The sequence below is a fragment of the Callospermophilus lateralis genome, chromosome 6, assembly GCF_048772815.1.
Source record: "Callospermophilus lateralis isolate mCalLat2 chromosome 6, mCalLat2.hap1, whole genome shotgun sequence".
NCBI lineage: Eukaryota > Metazoa > Chordata > Mammalia > Rodentia > Sciuridae > Callospermophilus > Callospermophilus lateralis.
In genome coordinates this window covers 123,038,078-123,054,908 of record NC_135310.1, presented here as the reverse complement: position 1 = coordinate 123,054,908, position 16,831 = coordinate 123,038,078, and the positions used below count along the sequence as shown (strand labels likewise).

The window sequence follows — 16,831 nt, the reverse complement described above, 5'->3', positions numbered from 1 at the left end:
TTATAAATATTAACTCAGAGGGTACAAATATTAACTTAGTTGCTGTTGGCAAAGGTTTAATGTTACTTCTCTCCACTCTCCAAGGGGGGGAAAAAAAAAAGTGCCTCTGGCCCTTTAAAGTCAGCCTCCTTCCGAAACCCCTGCCCAACTCCCCAGACCCCATCCAGGCTCTGGGACTCCACCCCGCGTCAATCAAAACCCAGAAATTGTTCGGGTCAGAGGCCCGCTGCTAAGCAACGATAGAGGGCGGGAAGTTTGAACGTTCTAGCACCGCCCCAAATGCGAATAGTCCAATGAACACCCAGATTCTTCTGCGCCTGCGGTCTACTCCACCTTCACGCCTGGTTGGATCTCTGGGCGGTCCAGGATCCTCCGACCAATAAGCCGCCACGGGGGTGGTGCGAGTGCGCGCGCATCCCGCCCACGCGCCGACGAGCCCCTCCTGCAGGCTTGCTGTTGTTGGTGGTGGTTGGGGCTGTTTCTCGCGTGTAGCGACTGAGGTGACGGAAAAGGCGGGAAAATGTCGCGAGTTGGTGCCAGTGGTGGGTTGGAGACTTGAGAGCAATAGGCTGTGATCATTGGGCGTGGTTGGCAGAAGCAGAAGTTAGACATGTACAATTTGCCCCACAGGGCCCTCAACCCTTCTCCTTCCAAAGTACAATCTCCTTGTGACAGAAATGAGGGTGGTGCGCGTGGAGTTTCCTAGTCTGTTCTTTAGTGAAATAGATGAGCAGTCGCCCTCAGAATGCCCCCATATCTTGCAACCCAGCTTTTTACGCCACTATGTCCCCAGTGGGTTTGTCTTTCCACGCACCACCTTAGCTAGAATGGCACTTCTGAACCGCCCTCACTTTCCTATATCCGCAGAGTTCCAAGCCCATGACCTTCCAAGCAACCCCAGGCAGGACACCTCAGGGACTGGGACCTGGGGCGGCCTCGGCCAGGTTCCTCAACTTGGTCCCAGCACCGGGCCCCACGGAAGCCAACGAAGAGGAAGATGAGGAGGAGGAAGGACCAGCCGAGGTGTTCTAGAGAGCCAACCGGGAGTTGATAAGAAAAAACTGGCTATTAGAATAAAAGGGGTTGGGAGGACTGGGCAAGTCTCCTTCATGAGCCTCTGGTTCCAGTGGGATTCTGTCTCTCCCAAGAGATTTGATAAAATTATTAACAGGCTTGGTGGATGCAGTTTGCCTGTAATCCCAGCGATTGGGGAGGCTAAAGCAGGAGGATTGCAAATTCATTTTGAGGCCAGCCTGGGTAATTTTTCAAGACCCTGTCTCGAAATAAAAGGGGCTGAGATGTAGCTCAGTAGTGGATTGCCTCTGTTCAATCCCTGATGGCAAAACCCTACACTTACAGTGGTTCACATATTGATTTTCTTTCTTCCTTGTGGGACAGATCCATCTGTGTGTGTTATGGAATTCAGGATACCTGGGCATTGCCTACTATGACACTAGTGACTCCATTGTTCACTTCATGCCAGATGCCCCAGACCATGAGAGCCTCAAGCTTCTTCAAAGAGGTGGGGGCAGATCAATGAATCCCTCTTCTCTCTGGGATTGGAAATATGTTTCACTTACCTGAAAATCAATTTCACTTACCTGAAAATCAATTTCCTAGTTGACAACCAGAGGCCCCTTCTGTTGGTTTTAGGAATCCATTTCCATTATTTTAAAAATATTTATTAATTGTTTATAATGTATCAAGAACTGGTCAAATCAGTTATTTTATTTTATTTTTTTTTTTTTTTTTGTCTTCTAGGGATTTATAGTCTATTGACAATTTCCAGGGCATCTCTCTTCTCCCACCATCCTGATGGTCACTATCTTTCTAAGTCTCATTCCTTTTACCTCTATTCCTGATATGTGGAGCACCTCCTCCTTTTAGAGGGAAAAAATAAATAAATTCTTGAGAGGGAACAAGGGGCAAGAAGAGAGCTACAGTTTCCCTTTTAGTCAAAGGATAAAGATCCTTAATCTCATTTATTCTTTGTTCTCTTTCTAAGTTGTGGATGAAATCAATCCCCGGTCTGTTGTTACCAGTGCCAAACAGGATGAGAATATGACTTGTTTTCTAGGGAAGCTTGGTAAGGAGTGGGTTGGGAAATGGGATAATAGTAAAGGATTAAGATATGTAATGTTGCAGGAAGCTAGAATTGGGCTAGAGAGAGTGGGACAGAGGTAAAAGAACTAAAATGTACAGAATGATGGCTTTGTCTTTGCCTCCCCCACAGCCTCCCAGGAGCACAGAGAGCCAAAGAGACCTGAAATCATACTTTTGCCAAGTGTGGATTTTGGTATCTCCTTCTTTTGCTTTGCCAATAACCCATCCCAGTGTCAGGGCTATGGAGCTCTAGGGGGATGATTGAGATAGTATTGAGATTGGTGAGCCAAGTGGGTGGAGGTTGGAATGAACTCAGACATTTTATACCCCAGTCACCTTTCCTTCTGCTTTCCTTTCTCCTAATTCCACCCTATCATCAGAGACCTCCCCTCAGATGTACTGCTTACAAGAGTGATTTATTGCTTAAAAAAAAAAAAGTTAAAAGGCACTCAGTGGCTCTGATGATTCATAAGACATTTCCGTAACATTCCCAGGTTTACAAAATAGAGAATGTTCTGTTCTATTCTAATTTGATGTTAAGGCAGTAACATTAATTCCTCTATCAATATAATCATCTTTTTTTTTTTTTTTAGTTGTTGATAGACCTTTATTTTATTTATTTTTATATGGTGCTGAGAATCGAACCCAGTGTCTCATACATGCCGGGCAAGTGTGCTACCAATGAGCCGCAGTCCCAGTACTCAGCATTATCTTTTAAACCAAATCTCCAATTCCAGATAGATAGCTTTCTCTCCTAAGTCATTAATCTTTCTCAGGTTGTGCTCTCAAACATATTTGCTTTATATATGTAAGAAAAGGAGTATTAGACTAAGAATCTGAAAATATTTTTTTCTTTGTCTTTCTAGGGAATGAATTCAGTAGTGCTTAACCACTGAGCCACATCCCCAGCCCTTTTTTGTATTTTATTTAGAGACAGGGTCTCATTGAGTTACTTATGGCCTCACTGAGTTGCTGAGGCTAGCTTTGAACTCTCAATTCTTCTGCCTCAGTTTTCCTAGTTGCTAGGATTACAGGTGTGCACCACCACACCTGGCTCTTTTTTTTTTTTTTGTACCAGGGATTGATTTCCAGGGTGCTTAATCACTGAGCCACATCCCCAGCCCTTTTTTGGTATTTTATTTAGAGACATGGTCTCACTGAGTTGCTTAGGGCCTCACTAAATTGCTGAGGCTGGCTTTGAACTTGAGATCATCCTGCCTCAGCCTCCCTAGTTGCTGGGATTACAGGTGTGCACTACCATGCCCGGCTAAAATTTTGGTTCTTGCTTCAGCTTTCCATTAATTACCTAGGTGAGCTTGGGCAAGTCACATCATCTTTCTTGCTTCTATTGTCCATATTCTTAAAATGGGGTGAAAAAAGCTGGACATAATGACACATGCCTGTAATCCCAGCAATTTGGGATGCTGAGGCATGAGGATCATAAGTTCAAGGCCAGCCTCAGCAATTTAGAGAGGCTCTAAGCAACTTATTAAGATCCTGTCTCAAAATAAAAAGTAAAAAGGGTTGGGCATATGGCTCAGTGGTAAAGTGCCCCTTGGTTTAATCCCTCCTATCAAAAAAAAAAAAAAAAGGTGGGGTGAAAAATTTAGCTATGAAATCTTTCCCTCCCCTACTGCCCCAAAATAGGTCTGGAGATAAGCAAACAACGTCTCCTTTCTGGAAACTACTCCTTTGTCCCAGAGTCCATGACTGCCACTGAAAAAATCCTTTTCCTCTCCTCCATTATTCCCTTTGACTGCCTTCTCACGGTATGTTGGGTCCTGGGGTTGGGTTCTGTATTATACTGGCCTATCTGTGGAAAATAATAGTTTTCCCTAGTGTTGACCACCTTCCAGGACGTTATTGTGTCCCCCAACTCCACTGCTGATTCCCTCCCAGGTCCGGGCACTTGGAGGACTGCTCAAGTTCCTGGGTCGAAGAAGAATTGGAGTTGAACTGGAAGACTATAATGTCAACATCCCCATCCTGGGCTTTAAGAAATTTGTGTTGTAGGTGATTTGGCTTAACCTCAATCAAAGTAAAGTGGGATTTGGAGGCTTAAAAAGTAAGCCAGGGGTAGGGGACAGTGACCCAGTGAGTGAAGTGCATTTGAACAGGAGAACCCGAGGGGCTATGGAGCTCTGAGAGGATCAGGGCACTATTCAGAGAGGAGAGCCAAATGGGTGGAGGTTGTAATGAACTCAGACCTTTTATACCCCAGTCGTCTTCCCTTCTGTTTGCTTTCTGTCCTCAGGACCCATCTTGTGAGCATAGATCAAGACACTTACAGGTGAGGAGGTGGAGGCAGGCTGCCATCTCTAGGGGATAGAAGGATTAAGGTTAATGCTCTAATAATCCTAATGAGGTTCTAATTTCCCTAATCCTGGGGCTATTAAGATATCTTTCCCTGAAGGAAAGGAAAGGGGCGGGGGTAAAGGGAAGAAAGGAAGAAAAGCACAAAGGTATCACTTTGTTTTTGTGTCTTTTTTTTTTTTTTTTTTTTTTTTTTTTTTGGGGGGGTGCTGAAGATCAAACCCAGGGCCTGGTGTGCTAGGCAAGTGCTGTACCACTGAACTATACCCCTGGCCTGCCACTTTTCTTTTCTAAATGGAGAAACTAAAGCATAGAAGAGTGAGAGATAAACCTTACATCAAGACTTGATTTTAGAAGGATGTTTCTAGTCCCCATTCTGTTTTCTCAGTCTTCAAAAATCAAGTAACCCCAAAATCTTTCATTTCTCTCTGATAGTGTTCTACAGATTTTTAAGAGTGAGGCTCACCCCTCAGTATACAAAGTGGCCAGTGGACTGAAGGAGGGGCTTAGCCTTTTTGGTAGGTGTGTCCCATCCCTAACCCCACACTACAAAAACCTGTGATAAAAGCTGTTGACTAGAGTGTGTCCTATCCCCTCTTTCCCACTTTACTCCCATTGCCAGCTGTCTCTTCTAAGCCAGTTCAGCTTTATTATCATCTTTGTACCTGCTCTGAGGTTAAGCATCTCTCCATACTCTAACTGTATAGTATTTGCATATAGTTGTGATTTTACCAGTACTATGTTCATTCCCCTGGTCTGTGTGAATGTTTATATAGCTGGATACCTGCTAGGAATTTTGGGAGGGCTTATGTACGGGGCCTATGCTTGCAGGACAGCTTCTCAAACTATTGAGTTGTATAACTTCCATAACTGCCTATGTTTGATTAATAGTCTATATAGCCTTTTGGATGTAAGGTATATTACAAATGTGGCCCCAAGCATCTGCATCTCTCAATGAGTTGTGTCTAATTGTTACATATGTGTGTTGGGCTCTTTGTGAATGTTACTTATGCCTGCTTCCTGTATTTTTCTGACTGAGTGTTGCCATAAGTGTCCTTCCCTTCCCCAGTCTCCATGGAATGAATCCTATGTCTGGGTCCCCAGACCAGCCTACCTTGTAACAAGCTCATTCCCTGCCCATACTCCCTACAGGAATCCTCAACAGATGCCGCTGTAAGTGGGGAGAGAAACTACTCAGGTGAGTGGATCTCAGACACATGCTACACACTAACGCATGGGTCTCATGTACATACTACATACTGAGTCCTATTAATAGCAGTCTACAGACTCACACATACCACTCCATCTACCAGTAATAATAAAACAACTACACTGTTCTGAACTCTGGCTAAATGCATGTAATTAATTCTTACAATAATCCCATGTAGTAGCTAGTATTACCCTCATTTTTTGTTTTCAGAAAAGATACACCCGTTGATGATATACAGACATGCACATATACAAGCAGCAGAAACATTACAAAAGTCACAAAACACTCATGTAACACTGGTAATATCTTTAATTATAAAAAACATATTTCAAGGGCTGGGGTTGTAGCTCAGTTGGTAGAGTGTCTGCCTTGCATGTGTAAGGGACTGGGTTTGAGCCTCAGCACCACATAAAAAAATTTTTAAATAAAAATTTTAAAACAAATAAATAAAATAAAGGTATTGTAACTGTCTACAACTAAAAAATTTTTAAAAAATAAAAAACATTTCAAGCTGGGCGCGGTGGTGCATGCCTGTAATACCAGTAGTTTAGGAGGCTGAGACAAGAGGATCGAGAGTTCAAAACCAGCCTCAGCAACAGCAAGGCTCTAAGCAACTCAGTGAGACTTGGTCTCTAAATAAAATACAAAATAGGGCTGGGGAAGTGACTCAGTGGCTGAGTACCCCTGAATTCAATCCCTGGTACCTACTCCCCCGTAAAAAAACAAACATACTTCAAGGGCTGAGAATGAGTCAATGATAGAGCACTTGTCTAGCATGTGTGAGGCCTTGGGTTTCGTTCCTGGCACCACAAAAAAAGAAAAAAAATCAAAACTTGAGTTATTCTGTGATGATTCCTAAATTTAGGTCCCTAATGTGAACTCCACATGTGTAATTCTAATTATATACTAATGCCATCCATAGTTTCCTCAAGCACCTCAAACTCGGGACATCCAAAACTAATGTCCACAAAAACTGCTGTTCTTGCAGCCTTTTCTGGTTAATGGCATTGCTGGCAGTACAGCTTCTCAAACTATGGACTTCGGATAGATGCTTCTCTCCCTCACCCCCATATTCAATTATTCACTAATGTCTATTGATTCTATCCTGAAATGTCTCTCTTAGCCATCCTTTATTGGTCTTTCCACTGCTCCAATTGTAGCGATAATAATTTCTTACCTGGAACTTTGCATTTACCTCCAGATTGGTCTCTCTGCCTCTTATCTCTTCTTTTTCCAATTCTTCATTCTAAAATACTTGACATACCAACACAGAGATCTGATTGTGTCATTCTACTTTCTTTTAAACTTTGAAGTAGAAACAAAATAACAGGAAGCTGTCCATAATATTACCTTCAGGATGAAGATGAGCTTTTTTTGCACTCGACCAATGAGCCATATCCCCAGCCCTATTTTGTATTTTATTTAGAGGAAGGGTCCCACTGAGTTGCTTAGTGTCTTACTTTTGCTGAGGCTGGCTTTGAACTCACAGTCCTCCTGCCTCAGCCTCACAAGCCGCTGGGATGACAGGTATTTGCCCTCTTGCCTGGCATTACAGATTAGCAGTATGGGCTGGGGCTGTAGCTCAGTAGCAGAGCACTTGCTAACACGTGTGAGGCACTGGGTTCAATCCTCAGCACACATAAAATAAAATAAAAGTATGCTTTCCATCTGTAACTACAACATTTTTTTTTTTTTTTTTTTTAAGATTAGCAGTATGGGGCTGGGGTTGTGGCTCAGTGGTAGAGCGCTTGCCTAGCACATTGCAAGATGCTGAGTATGATCCTCAGCACCACATAAAAATAAATAAATAAAATAAAGGTATTTTATCCAATTACAACAACAACAAAAAAGAGAAATTAGCAGTGTGATGCTGCAGTATGATGTTCAGGCTGTCTTCCATTCAACCCAATTTTAATTTGCACTTACCTTCCCAAACTTCTAAGTCCTTTCCTACTGGATCCACTGTGCATTTTAGTTATTTAGGGATACTTGCTATTATGGAAACACATCATGCTTGTGTTTATGCTTTTCATTTGGGAAAATCTTTCATCTATTCTCCCTTTGTCAAAATCTTATATCCTCTTAAAGAGGCAAACCTTGTTGGTAAAGCTTTCATAAGTACCTGTAAATAAATAAACATGTACCTTCCATGTGATTACACGGTGCTTGTTTTTCAATTGCACTGACATATAAAGTTAGAATTAGCAGTTAGTGAGCCTGCTTGCCTCCATAGCTGTGAACTTTTATCTAGTGGTCATTCCTGTTACCTCAGTGCCTAACCCATGGCCTTGTTGGTAGTAGCACTGAGTGAATGAACATGACACACAAATCAAACATACCAGTCAAATCATCTCTAAAAACTCAAGAGTAGAAACCCTTCCTAGCCTACAGGTGTATACATTGCCTCGCCCTGCTGCAGTGTATACCTTCTGGAGTTTAATTTAGAATAATCTCTGGGGTCATCTCCAAGTAATTGGTGGAGTAGTTTAATTACCCATCTCCAGTGCTTCAAGTATAGATCTCTAATCTCAACCAGGGATGGAAGAAATTCCCAGTGGAGAAGAGAACAGGATTAAAGATGGGGAAGGAGTGCAGATTTCCCAGAGGGGATACACAGGTTATGGAATCAGCCTGAGTCATGAATTAAACCTGAACAGGGTGCTGAGAAGGTAACTGTCACATTGTGCTCTAAAGAGCACTGTTCTGGCAGTCTGGAGACCTGAGTTTGAGACTCAGATGTACTTCTCATTATCAGGATGACCTTAGACAACTTACTTACCCATCAAGGGCCTCATTTCCTCAGGTGTAAAATTAGGGAATTGGCTTGGCTAAGGTCTCCGTGGCACAGTAGAAGATGAGTTAGAGATATCTACATGTTATATAAGAGAGTCTGCTCAGTGAGGCTCATGTCCTCTCCACAGAGGGTGGAGTGGGTATTCAACTGCTGTGGTTGAAGCCCACTGTAGATCAGAGTGGAAGTGCCTAAAATCCACCCTTGAATCCAATTGGGTTTTCCGTTTCATTCTAATTTGAGCTGTTCTGACCAGGGTAATCAGTTATAGACTGTAATGTGAAATACGTATCAACAGGCTCCAATGTCTCTGCATGGTGGCTTTTAGATAAAATTCTTAAAAGTTTGCTCTAATGTAGAAATGAATCCATGGGCTCTAGTCCTTTCTCTTCATAGCCATAGGGAGATAGGGATTCCCAGAATTCAATAAACAAAGGAAACGTTTATTTCTATATACTATTTTTACTTATTAGGATATACTTCTAATATGCAAAAATGCAAATAATAATATAAACCTCTGTATTTCCACCAGCCAATTTAAGACACTCTTGGGTTGTCTCTGTAGCTTAGTGGTAGAGCATTTGCCTAATGGGTGCAAGACTCTGGATTCAGTCCCCAGCACTGGGAAAAAAAAAAAAGAGGGAAAATAAGAATAAAACTTATTCTTAAAGCCTCTTAAATGTTCCTCTCTCCATCAGTCCTCTCTTCTTTGTAGAGATGTCCATTATTATGAATTGCAGGCTCATCATTCCACATGGGACAGTTACATATTTTCACAGGAAGAACAAGAAAAGACAAATGTCTGTGCTATTACCCAAAGATACTTTCACAGCTAAATACAGACATGCAAACTCGTACTGACTCACCCTCTCCTTAGTCACAGAGCTACAGTGTTGGCACACAAATGCCTCAGCACACTGCTCTCCCTCTAAAATATTGACAAGCTCCATCACATATCCACATGGAATGACACATGGTCTTATCCATCAAACCATGATGTACAGACATACTCAAACATCTTGCAGTTGTCAGTTGACATACATAAACACACCCGCATAGATAGGACATTGCACTTGCCAGTACGTTTCCAGAGCATGTCACCCATACACATTGACAATCCCCAGGGATTTCCAAACATATTTTGACAAATTGTGATCAAGACCGTAATGAAACAGATGTAATTTCTAGTCTTCCCTCCCAAACCCTCCTTTCCAGGCTCTGGTTCACACGCCCAACTCAGGACCTGGGAGAACTCAATTCCCGTTTGGATGTCATTCAGTTTTTTTTGCTGCCCCAGAATCTGGACATGGCTCAGATGTTGCATCGGCTTATGAGTCACATCAAGAATGTGCCTGTAAGCCCAGGGTTCAGGGCTGGGAAGTCGGGAAGGACATTAGCTTCTTGAGGGGCATTCAGGTGGGAGAGAGAAAATGGTGATTTTCCCTTTGTCTGACTGTAGCTGATTCTGAAACGCATGAAGTTGTCCCACACCAAGGTCAGTGACTGGCAGGTTCTGTACAAGGTAAGGTTTCCCTTTTTTGGTAAGGCAGGGTGGGTACCAGGGATTGAACTAAGGGCACTTGACCCCTGAGTCACAACCTCAGCCCTTTTTCGTATTTAGGACAAGTTCTCATGAGTTGCTTAGCACCTTGCTTTGCTGAGGCTGGCTTTATAATCAAGATCCTCCTGCTTCAGCCTCTTGAGCCATTGGATTACAGGCGTGTGTCATCGTGCCTGGCAAGGCTTCCCTTCTTGAACCCCAGACATCCAAGTTAAGCCTCTTGGCCTATGTTCCAGACTCTTTTAATTAACTCTAATCACCTTGTCCAACTTTATTCCATCACTGTTTTTTTGGCATCAGGGATTGAACTCAGGGGCACTTGGCCCCTGAGTCACATTCGCAGCCCTGTTTTATATTTTATTTAGAGACAGGGTCTCACTGAGTTGCTTAGCATCTCATTTTTGCTGAGGCTGGCTCTGAACTCAAGATCCTCCTGCCTCCACCTCCCGAGAGACTGGGATTACAGGCATGTGCTACCATGCCTGGCCCATCACTTTTTAAAAATTATGTATTGTGGAAAATGTAAAAAATATTTAGAGGGCTGAGGTTGTGGCTCAATGGTAGAGTGCTAACCTAGCACATTCAAGACCCTGGGTTCAAGCCTCAGCACCACATAAAAATAAATAAAATAAAGATATTGTGTCTAACTATAACTAAAAAAATAAATATTTAAAAAATATTTAGAGAGAATAATATTATTAATCTTATGCAATTTCAACACACATTCACTCCTGCTAATGTTGTTTCATCTATCTCTCTTCCTACTTTTCCCTTTTTAGATTATTCTGAATTCCAGCCACTATTTAATTTTATTCATACATATTTCAGTGTCGTTACTAAAAAGAATTGTTATTATTGTGTGTGGTACTGGTAATTGAAGCTAGGGCTGCTCATGCTTAGCAAGTGCTCTACTCCTGGGCTACATACCAGCCTATATTTTTTTAAGATGAATTTTTTTATAACTATTTATTTTTATGTGGTGCTGAGGATCAAATCCAGTGCCTCCCACATGCTAGGTGGGCACTCTACCATTGAGCCACAACTCCAGCCCTGGCAGCCTGTATTTTTAAATTTTGAAACAGGATCTCCCTAAATTGCCCAGGCTGGCCTCAAACTTGCAGTCCTTCTGCCTCAGCCTCCCAAATAGCTGTGGTTACAGTCCCAAATAGCTGTGGTTACAGGCGTGCACCATTTGTACCTGGCTACGTAGAATGTGAACTCATTTGGGTCAGGGGTCATTTATCTTTTGTCTGTGTGGCCTCAGTGTTTAGTACAGTGCCTGGCACAGTTTTATAGTTGCCATCTCCTCTCCATTTGTTTTTGTCTTTAAGATCTTCACTTTGTATTTTTTCCTTTTTGTCTTTGGTTTCTTTGTTTTTGGTACCAACAATTGAACCCAAGGGTGCTTAATCACTGAGCCATATCCCCAGCTCCTTTTATTTTAATTTTGAGACAGGGTCTAACTAGGTTGCTTACAGCCTTGCTAAGTTGCTGAGGCTGGCGTCCAACCTGCAATCTTTCTGCCTCAGTCTCCTGTTCCTTTGGCATTACAGGTGTACACACCACACTCAGCTTCTTATTGTTCTCCGTTCTTTTCAGTCTGTCACTGTCCCCTTCCCTTAGCCCAACCTGGGTGGGGGTCACCTTCCTTGCTGCATTTCTCCTCAGACCGTGTACAGTGCCTTGGGACTAAGGGATGCTTGCCGCTCCCTGCCCCAGTCCATTCAGCTTTTTCGGGACATTGCCCAAGAATTCTCTGACGACCTGCATCACATTGCCAGCCTCATTGGCAAAGTGGTGAGTGGAAGGAAAGAGGGCATATTGAGAGAGGGAAGAGGAATGGGGCTGGAAAATGGAAAAGGAGTGGGGTCTAGGGAATATAGTGTGGCATATGGGGAAGCATGGGAGATGTTGAGGTCAGTTGGGTGACTGAAGAATTGTGTTGGGTGACTGATGGATAGCGAGCTTGGAGTGGTGACACAGGCCTGTAATCCCACTATTTAGGGAGGATGAGGCAGAAGGATCACAAATTCAAGGCCAGCCTGGGAGACCTTCTCTCAAAATAAAATTTTAAAAAATGGTGGCTAGAGAAGTAGCTTAGTGTGCAAGGCTCTGGGCTCAATCTTCAATACCATCATCACCACCACAAAAAATAAATAAATAAATAAATAAATAATTGGATGGTCAGAGGAGGCGGCAGAACATCAGGAAAAGTGTCTGGAGAGTTAGGGTTAAGATAGGATTATAGGAGGAATTGGGCCCAAGGAGAGCAGGACAGAGATGGTGCTAGGTGATAAGAAACAGCTCCTTATCTGTTTTCACAGGTGGACTTTGAGGGCAGTCTTGCTGAAAACCGTTTCACAGTTCTCCCCAATGTAGACCCTGAAATTGATGAGAGTGAGTGTTGGGTGTGGGAATGGGCCTGTTAGCCCCCAAATAAAGCCTGCCCATCAGTGGGGTATCATTCTCAACAGACGGTCACTACAACTAGCAGCCAGATCAGAGACCTTACTTTTTTTTTTTTAATATTTATTTTTTAGTTGTAGTTGGACACAATATCTTTATTTTATTTACTTATATTTACGTGGTGCTGAGGATCGAACCCAGGGCCTCCTGCGTGCTAGGCAAGCGCTCTACCGCTGAGCCACAACCCCAGCCCCAGGGACCTTACTTTTAATATCTACATGCCTTCCACCCTCCTAGAAAAACGAAGGCTGATGGGTCTTCCCAGTTTCCTCACTGAAGTTGCTCGGAAGGAGCTGGAGAATCTGGACTCCCGTATTCCATCATGCAGTGTCATCTACATCCCTCTGGTGAGGGAAGGAGGTGGCTGTAGCCTCTAGGGGTCTTTTAGAGGAAATATTAGGTTTATGAAAGACATATTGGTAGGTAAGAAATCTTGGAGGGAGGAGTCTGAAGATCATGAGCCTTTTGGTGACTTTAGCCTCCTAAGGGAGGCATGAGGTATACCTTCATGGGTTTTGGGGCTTCCTTTAGGCAGAGAAGGTGTCCAGTAGGTCATTTCCTGCTCTGTGTCCTTTATTCTCCCCAGATTGGCTTCCTTCTTTCTATTCCCCGCCTTCCTTCTATGGTAGAGGCTGGTGACTTTGAAATTGAGGGACTGGATTTCATGGTAAGATCCCTTAACTTCTGTAGGAGGTGTAAAATGCAGCAGCTGGGTGAGGGCTTTGCCCCATCAGCACAGCCCAATATGAGATTTCTCCTCTGTAGTGGTGTTTTTGTTTTTTTGTTTTTGCCTGCCTGCCTGCCTTCCTTTCTTTTTGGTACAGGGGTTTGGGGGTTGGACCCAGGGATACTATACCATTGAGCTATATCCCTACCCCTTTTTATTTTCTGGTTTGAGACAGGGTCTCAGTAAGTTCCCCAGGCTGGCTTCAAATTTGTAATACTCCTGCCTCAGCCTCCAAAATTGCTAGGATTATAGCAATGTGTGCTCCATTGTGCCTGGCTTCTTCTTTGTAGTTTTACTTTGAGCTCTACCAGTTATGAGATGAAGGAGAGAGAAGTCAGAACACTGTAGGTACAGCTAGAAAAGTGGGAGAGGAGAGGAGGACCAAGAGATGCCCAGCTCACAGCTCTAACCCTTGTACCCAGTTTCTCTCAGAGGAGAAGCTGCACTATCGCAGTGCTCGAACCAAGGAGCTGGATGCATTGCTTGGGGACCTGCACTGTGAGATCCGGGGTGAGGAAACCAAGAAGCTGGAGTTTCGTAATGCTTCCAATAGGCCCTTTTCTTTCTGCTCTTAGCCTCTCTTTCACTCTGACTCTACATATTCCTCTCTGAATGTCTCTGGGAATCTCAGACTGAATTTATATGCCTGCTTTCGGGACTCTCTGTGGGCCTCTCTCCTTTACTTTCTCTAGAAGTGACTCCTGGCTCCCTTCCTCACCCACTCCCAGACCAGGAGACCTTATTGATGTACCAGCTGCAGTGCCAGGTGCTGGCGAGGGCAGCTGTCTTGACCCGAGTATTGGACCTTGCCTCCCGCCTGGACGCCCTGCTGGCTCTTGCCAGTGCTGCCCGGGACTATGGCTACTCACGGCCCCATTATTCCCCCCAGCTCCATGGGGTACGAATCTATAATGGCAGGTGAGAGGAGAGGGGGTTGGAGGCATAGATAAAAGGTGTGCAAAGGCCTCATCTTCTGGAGGGTTCATTTGTCTGGATCCATGGACCATGTAAGGTACCTCTCCACCCACTACAGACATCCTCTGATGGAACTATGTGCCCGAACCTTTGTGCCCAATTCTGCAGAATGTGGTGGGGACAAAGGCAGGGTCAAAGTCGTCACTGGACCCAATTCCTCAGGAAAGAGCATATACCTTAAACAGGTGAGAAGGAGCCCTACAACCTGGGCCTTGGGCATCTTCTACATCTTTTTCACCCCCACCTGCCAACTAACTGAGGTTCTCTGCTCTTCTACTTCCATGTTCTCATTTTCTAGCTAAGGAACAGCTATATTCTAATGAATATTTCCATGGCCTAACCTTCCTTCACTCCCCTCTACCTAGGTACATGCCATTCCCAAGTATGCCTCTACCTACTCCCCATACCTCTTTGCTGATTCTGGACAGTGTGTTCTATACATTTTTTCTTCTATTACATTTGTCCATCTTTCTTTGATCTATCATTCATGCCTTCAGTTGAGCCTTGCTTTTTATTCAGCCCACACTACGAGGCTCCACGTCCTGTCTCCTCCCCTATTCAGATAGGCTTGATCACGTTCATGGCCCTGGTGGGCAGCTTTGTACCAGCAGAGGAGGCTGAAATTGGGGCAGTAGATGCCATCTTCACCCGAATTCATAGCTGTGAATCCATCTCCCTTGGCCTCTCCACCTTCATGATCGACCTCAACCAGGTCAAAGGGAGTAAAGGGAGGTGGGATCAGGGAAAGGGATAATGGGGAAGGAATTTGATCTGAGGAAAGCATTCCTTCTGTTGCATGTCCTTAATACTTGGGGCAGGGAGGACCCAGGTCAGAAACAACACTATGAATATTTATTGAACCTTTGCTTTGTGTGACTCATTTGACAATGAAAAGATGAACTAAACATGCATTTCACCATGACAGAACTTGTAGTGTAGTAGGGTGGACACATATAAACAACTCTTTCACAGGCTGACTAGGGTTAGTATATAATAGGCTTCAAATGCTAATGAAACTTTCCTTGTCCACCTCCTGTCCAGCAGGTGGCGAAAGCAGTGAATAATGCCACTGAGCGATCTCTGGTCCTTATTGATGAATTCGGAAAGGGAACCAACACGGTGAGGGGAGAAACTGATGAGGAACTAAGGAGGGGAAATGGAGGGGAACAAATAGGGATGTGTGGGCAGAAAAGAAAGAAAGGACGGGAGAGGGAAAGGCCAGGGCACAAGCAGAGGGGAAGGTGGGTTTCACATCCTCTCTCCTCCCTCTGCAGGTGGATGGGCTTGCACTTTTGGCTGCTGTGCTCCGACACTGGCTGGTGCTTGGACCCATGTGCCCCCACATCTTTGTGGCCACCAACTTTCTGAGTCTTGTTCAACTACAGCTGTTGCCACAAGGGCCCCTGGTGCAGTATTTGGTGAGGAAATCAATATAGTTCCTATGGGCTCCCTTGAGTGTTTCCCAGAAGTGAGACTGGCTCTTCCATTAGAGTGGGGGGCTCCAGTACTCCCCTTCTTAGTTCCCACAGGGACTGGCCAAGGGTTTCAGGGTAGGAAGCCAGGATTAATGATATGTGCTTCCCCCTTTTATTCTCTTTAAGACCATGGAGACCTGTGAGGATGGGAACGACCTTGTCTTCTTCTATCAGGTTTGCGGAGGAGTTGCCAATGCCAGCTATGCCTCCCACACAGCTGCCCAGGCAGGGCTTCCTGAAAAACTCATTGCTCGTGGCAAAGAGGTGAAGAGATCCATGCATCCAACTACCTCTGCCTCAGGGGTCCCTTCCTCTTGGACACCTGGGTTCCTATTCCTCTTGGACACCTGGGTTCCTGGGCCCACAGGATTTCTGATCCTAATTTCCTCTTCCCCACCCCTTCCACCTTCCTTCTTGTCCCTAGGTCTCAGACTTGATCCGCAGTGGAAAACCTATCAAGCCTGTGAAGGAGTTGTTAAAGGAGAACCAAATGCAAAAGTGAGTGTTTGGCCTGGTCTCTTCATGCCTTCTCCTGCAGCTCCTCTCCCCTTCACAGAGCCTCGGAAGCCTTACTTCAGTACTGTGCCCTTCAAGGACTCATTCCTTCTTCCTCAAACTCCTAAATCTTCAAGGTCATGGGTTTCTTGTGCCACAGCCTTTTCCCTCTGTTCAAGGACTCAGTTAACTGTTCTTCCATAAATCTCACCATTCTCTCCCCCATTTCAGTTGCCAGACATTAGTGGACAAGTTTCTGAAACTGGATTTGGAAGATCCCAGCCTGGACTTGGACATTTTCATGAGTCAGGAAGTGTTGCCTGCTGCCACCACCATCCTCTGAGTTCTTCCTCTGTCCTCCCCAACTACCTGAGACCCAGGGGCTGCAATGCCTTTTTGGTTTTCTTATCTCCTTTAGACCCAGAGTTCTCAATTTCCGTAGAAATTTTGTTTCATGTTAGGAATAAAGTTTATTTTGGATAATGTTATTGTTTCCTTAGGCAATCCAAAACAGAACAGGAGAATAGGACAGAGATAAAGCACCAAGCAGAATTCCACAGAGGAACCTGCCCTACCCTCACTAAAAGTACATTGACACTGCTATGGGAAGACCCTCAGATTCTTCCCCAGGAGACTTCTTGAGAAAAAGCTACTTAAGAAAGGCCCTGTGAAAACAGAATAAAGAAATGAAAGAGGGGTCCAAGAGAGATGGTTT

The 16,831-nt window shown here is 44.2% G+C and overlaps 1 protein-coding gene and 1 non-coding gene across 2 annotated transcripts; one reads left to right on the top strand and one right to left on the bottom strand.

Moving 5' to 3' along the window:
• Window positions 1-422: 422 nt before the first annotated feature.
• Window positions 423-16,474, top strand: Msh5 (mutS homolog 5). The gene is made up of 25 exons (XM_076857760.1): window positions 423-500; window positions 868-1,023; window positions 1,399-1,522; window positions 2,006-2,086; window positions 2,234-2,296; window positions 3,751-3,872; window positions 4,003-4,112; window positions 4,358-4,393; window positions 4,852-4,934; window positions 5,569-5,614; window positions 9,633-9,771; window positions 9,877-9,939; window positions 11,647-11,775; window positions 12,303-12,375; window positions 12,682-12,791; window positions 13,031-13,111; window positions 13,594-13,681; window positions 13,900-14,089; window positions 14,205-14,331; window positions 14,709-14,858; window positions 15,188-15,265; window positions 15,421-15,564; window positions 15,748-15,885; window positions 16,046-16,119; window positions 16,348-16,474. Exons 2-25 carry the CDS (start codon window positions 880-882, stop codon window positions 16,457-16,459), a joined length of 2,505 nt encoding a protein of 834 aa, XP_076713875.1. The 5' UTR covers window positions 423-500; window positions 868-879; the 3' UTR covers window positions 16,460-16,474.
• Window positions 12,560-12,635, bottom strand: Trnaa-agc (transfer RNA alanine (anticodon AGC)). Its single transcript has one exon. It is a non-coding gene; the product is annotated as a tRNA-Ala (tRNA).
• Window positions 16,475-16,831: the final 357 nt, after the last annotated feature.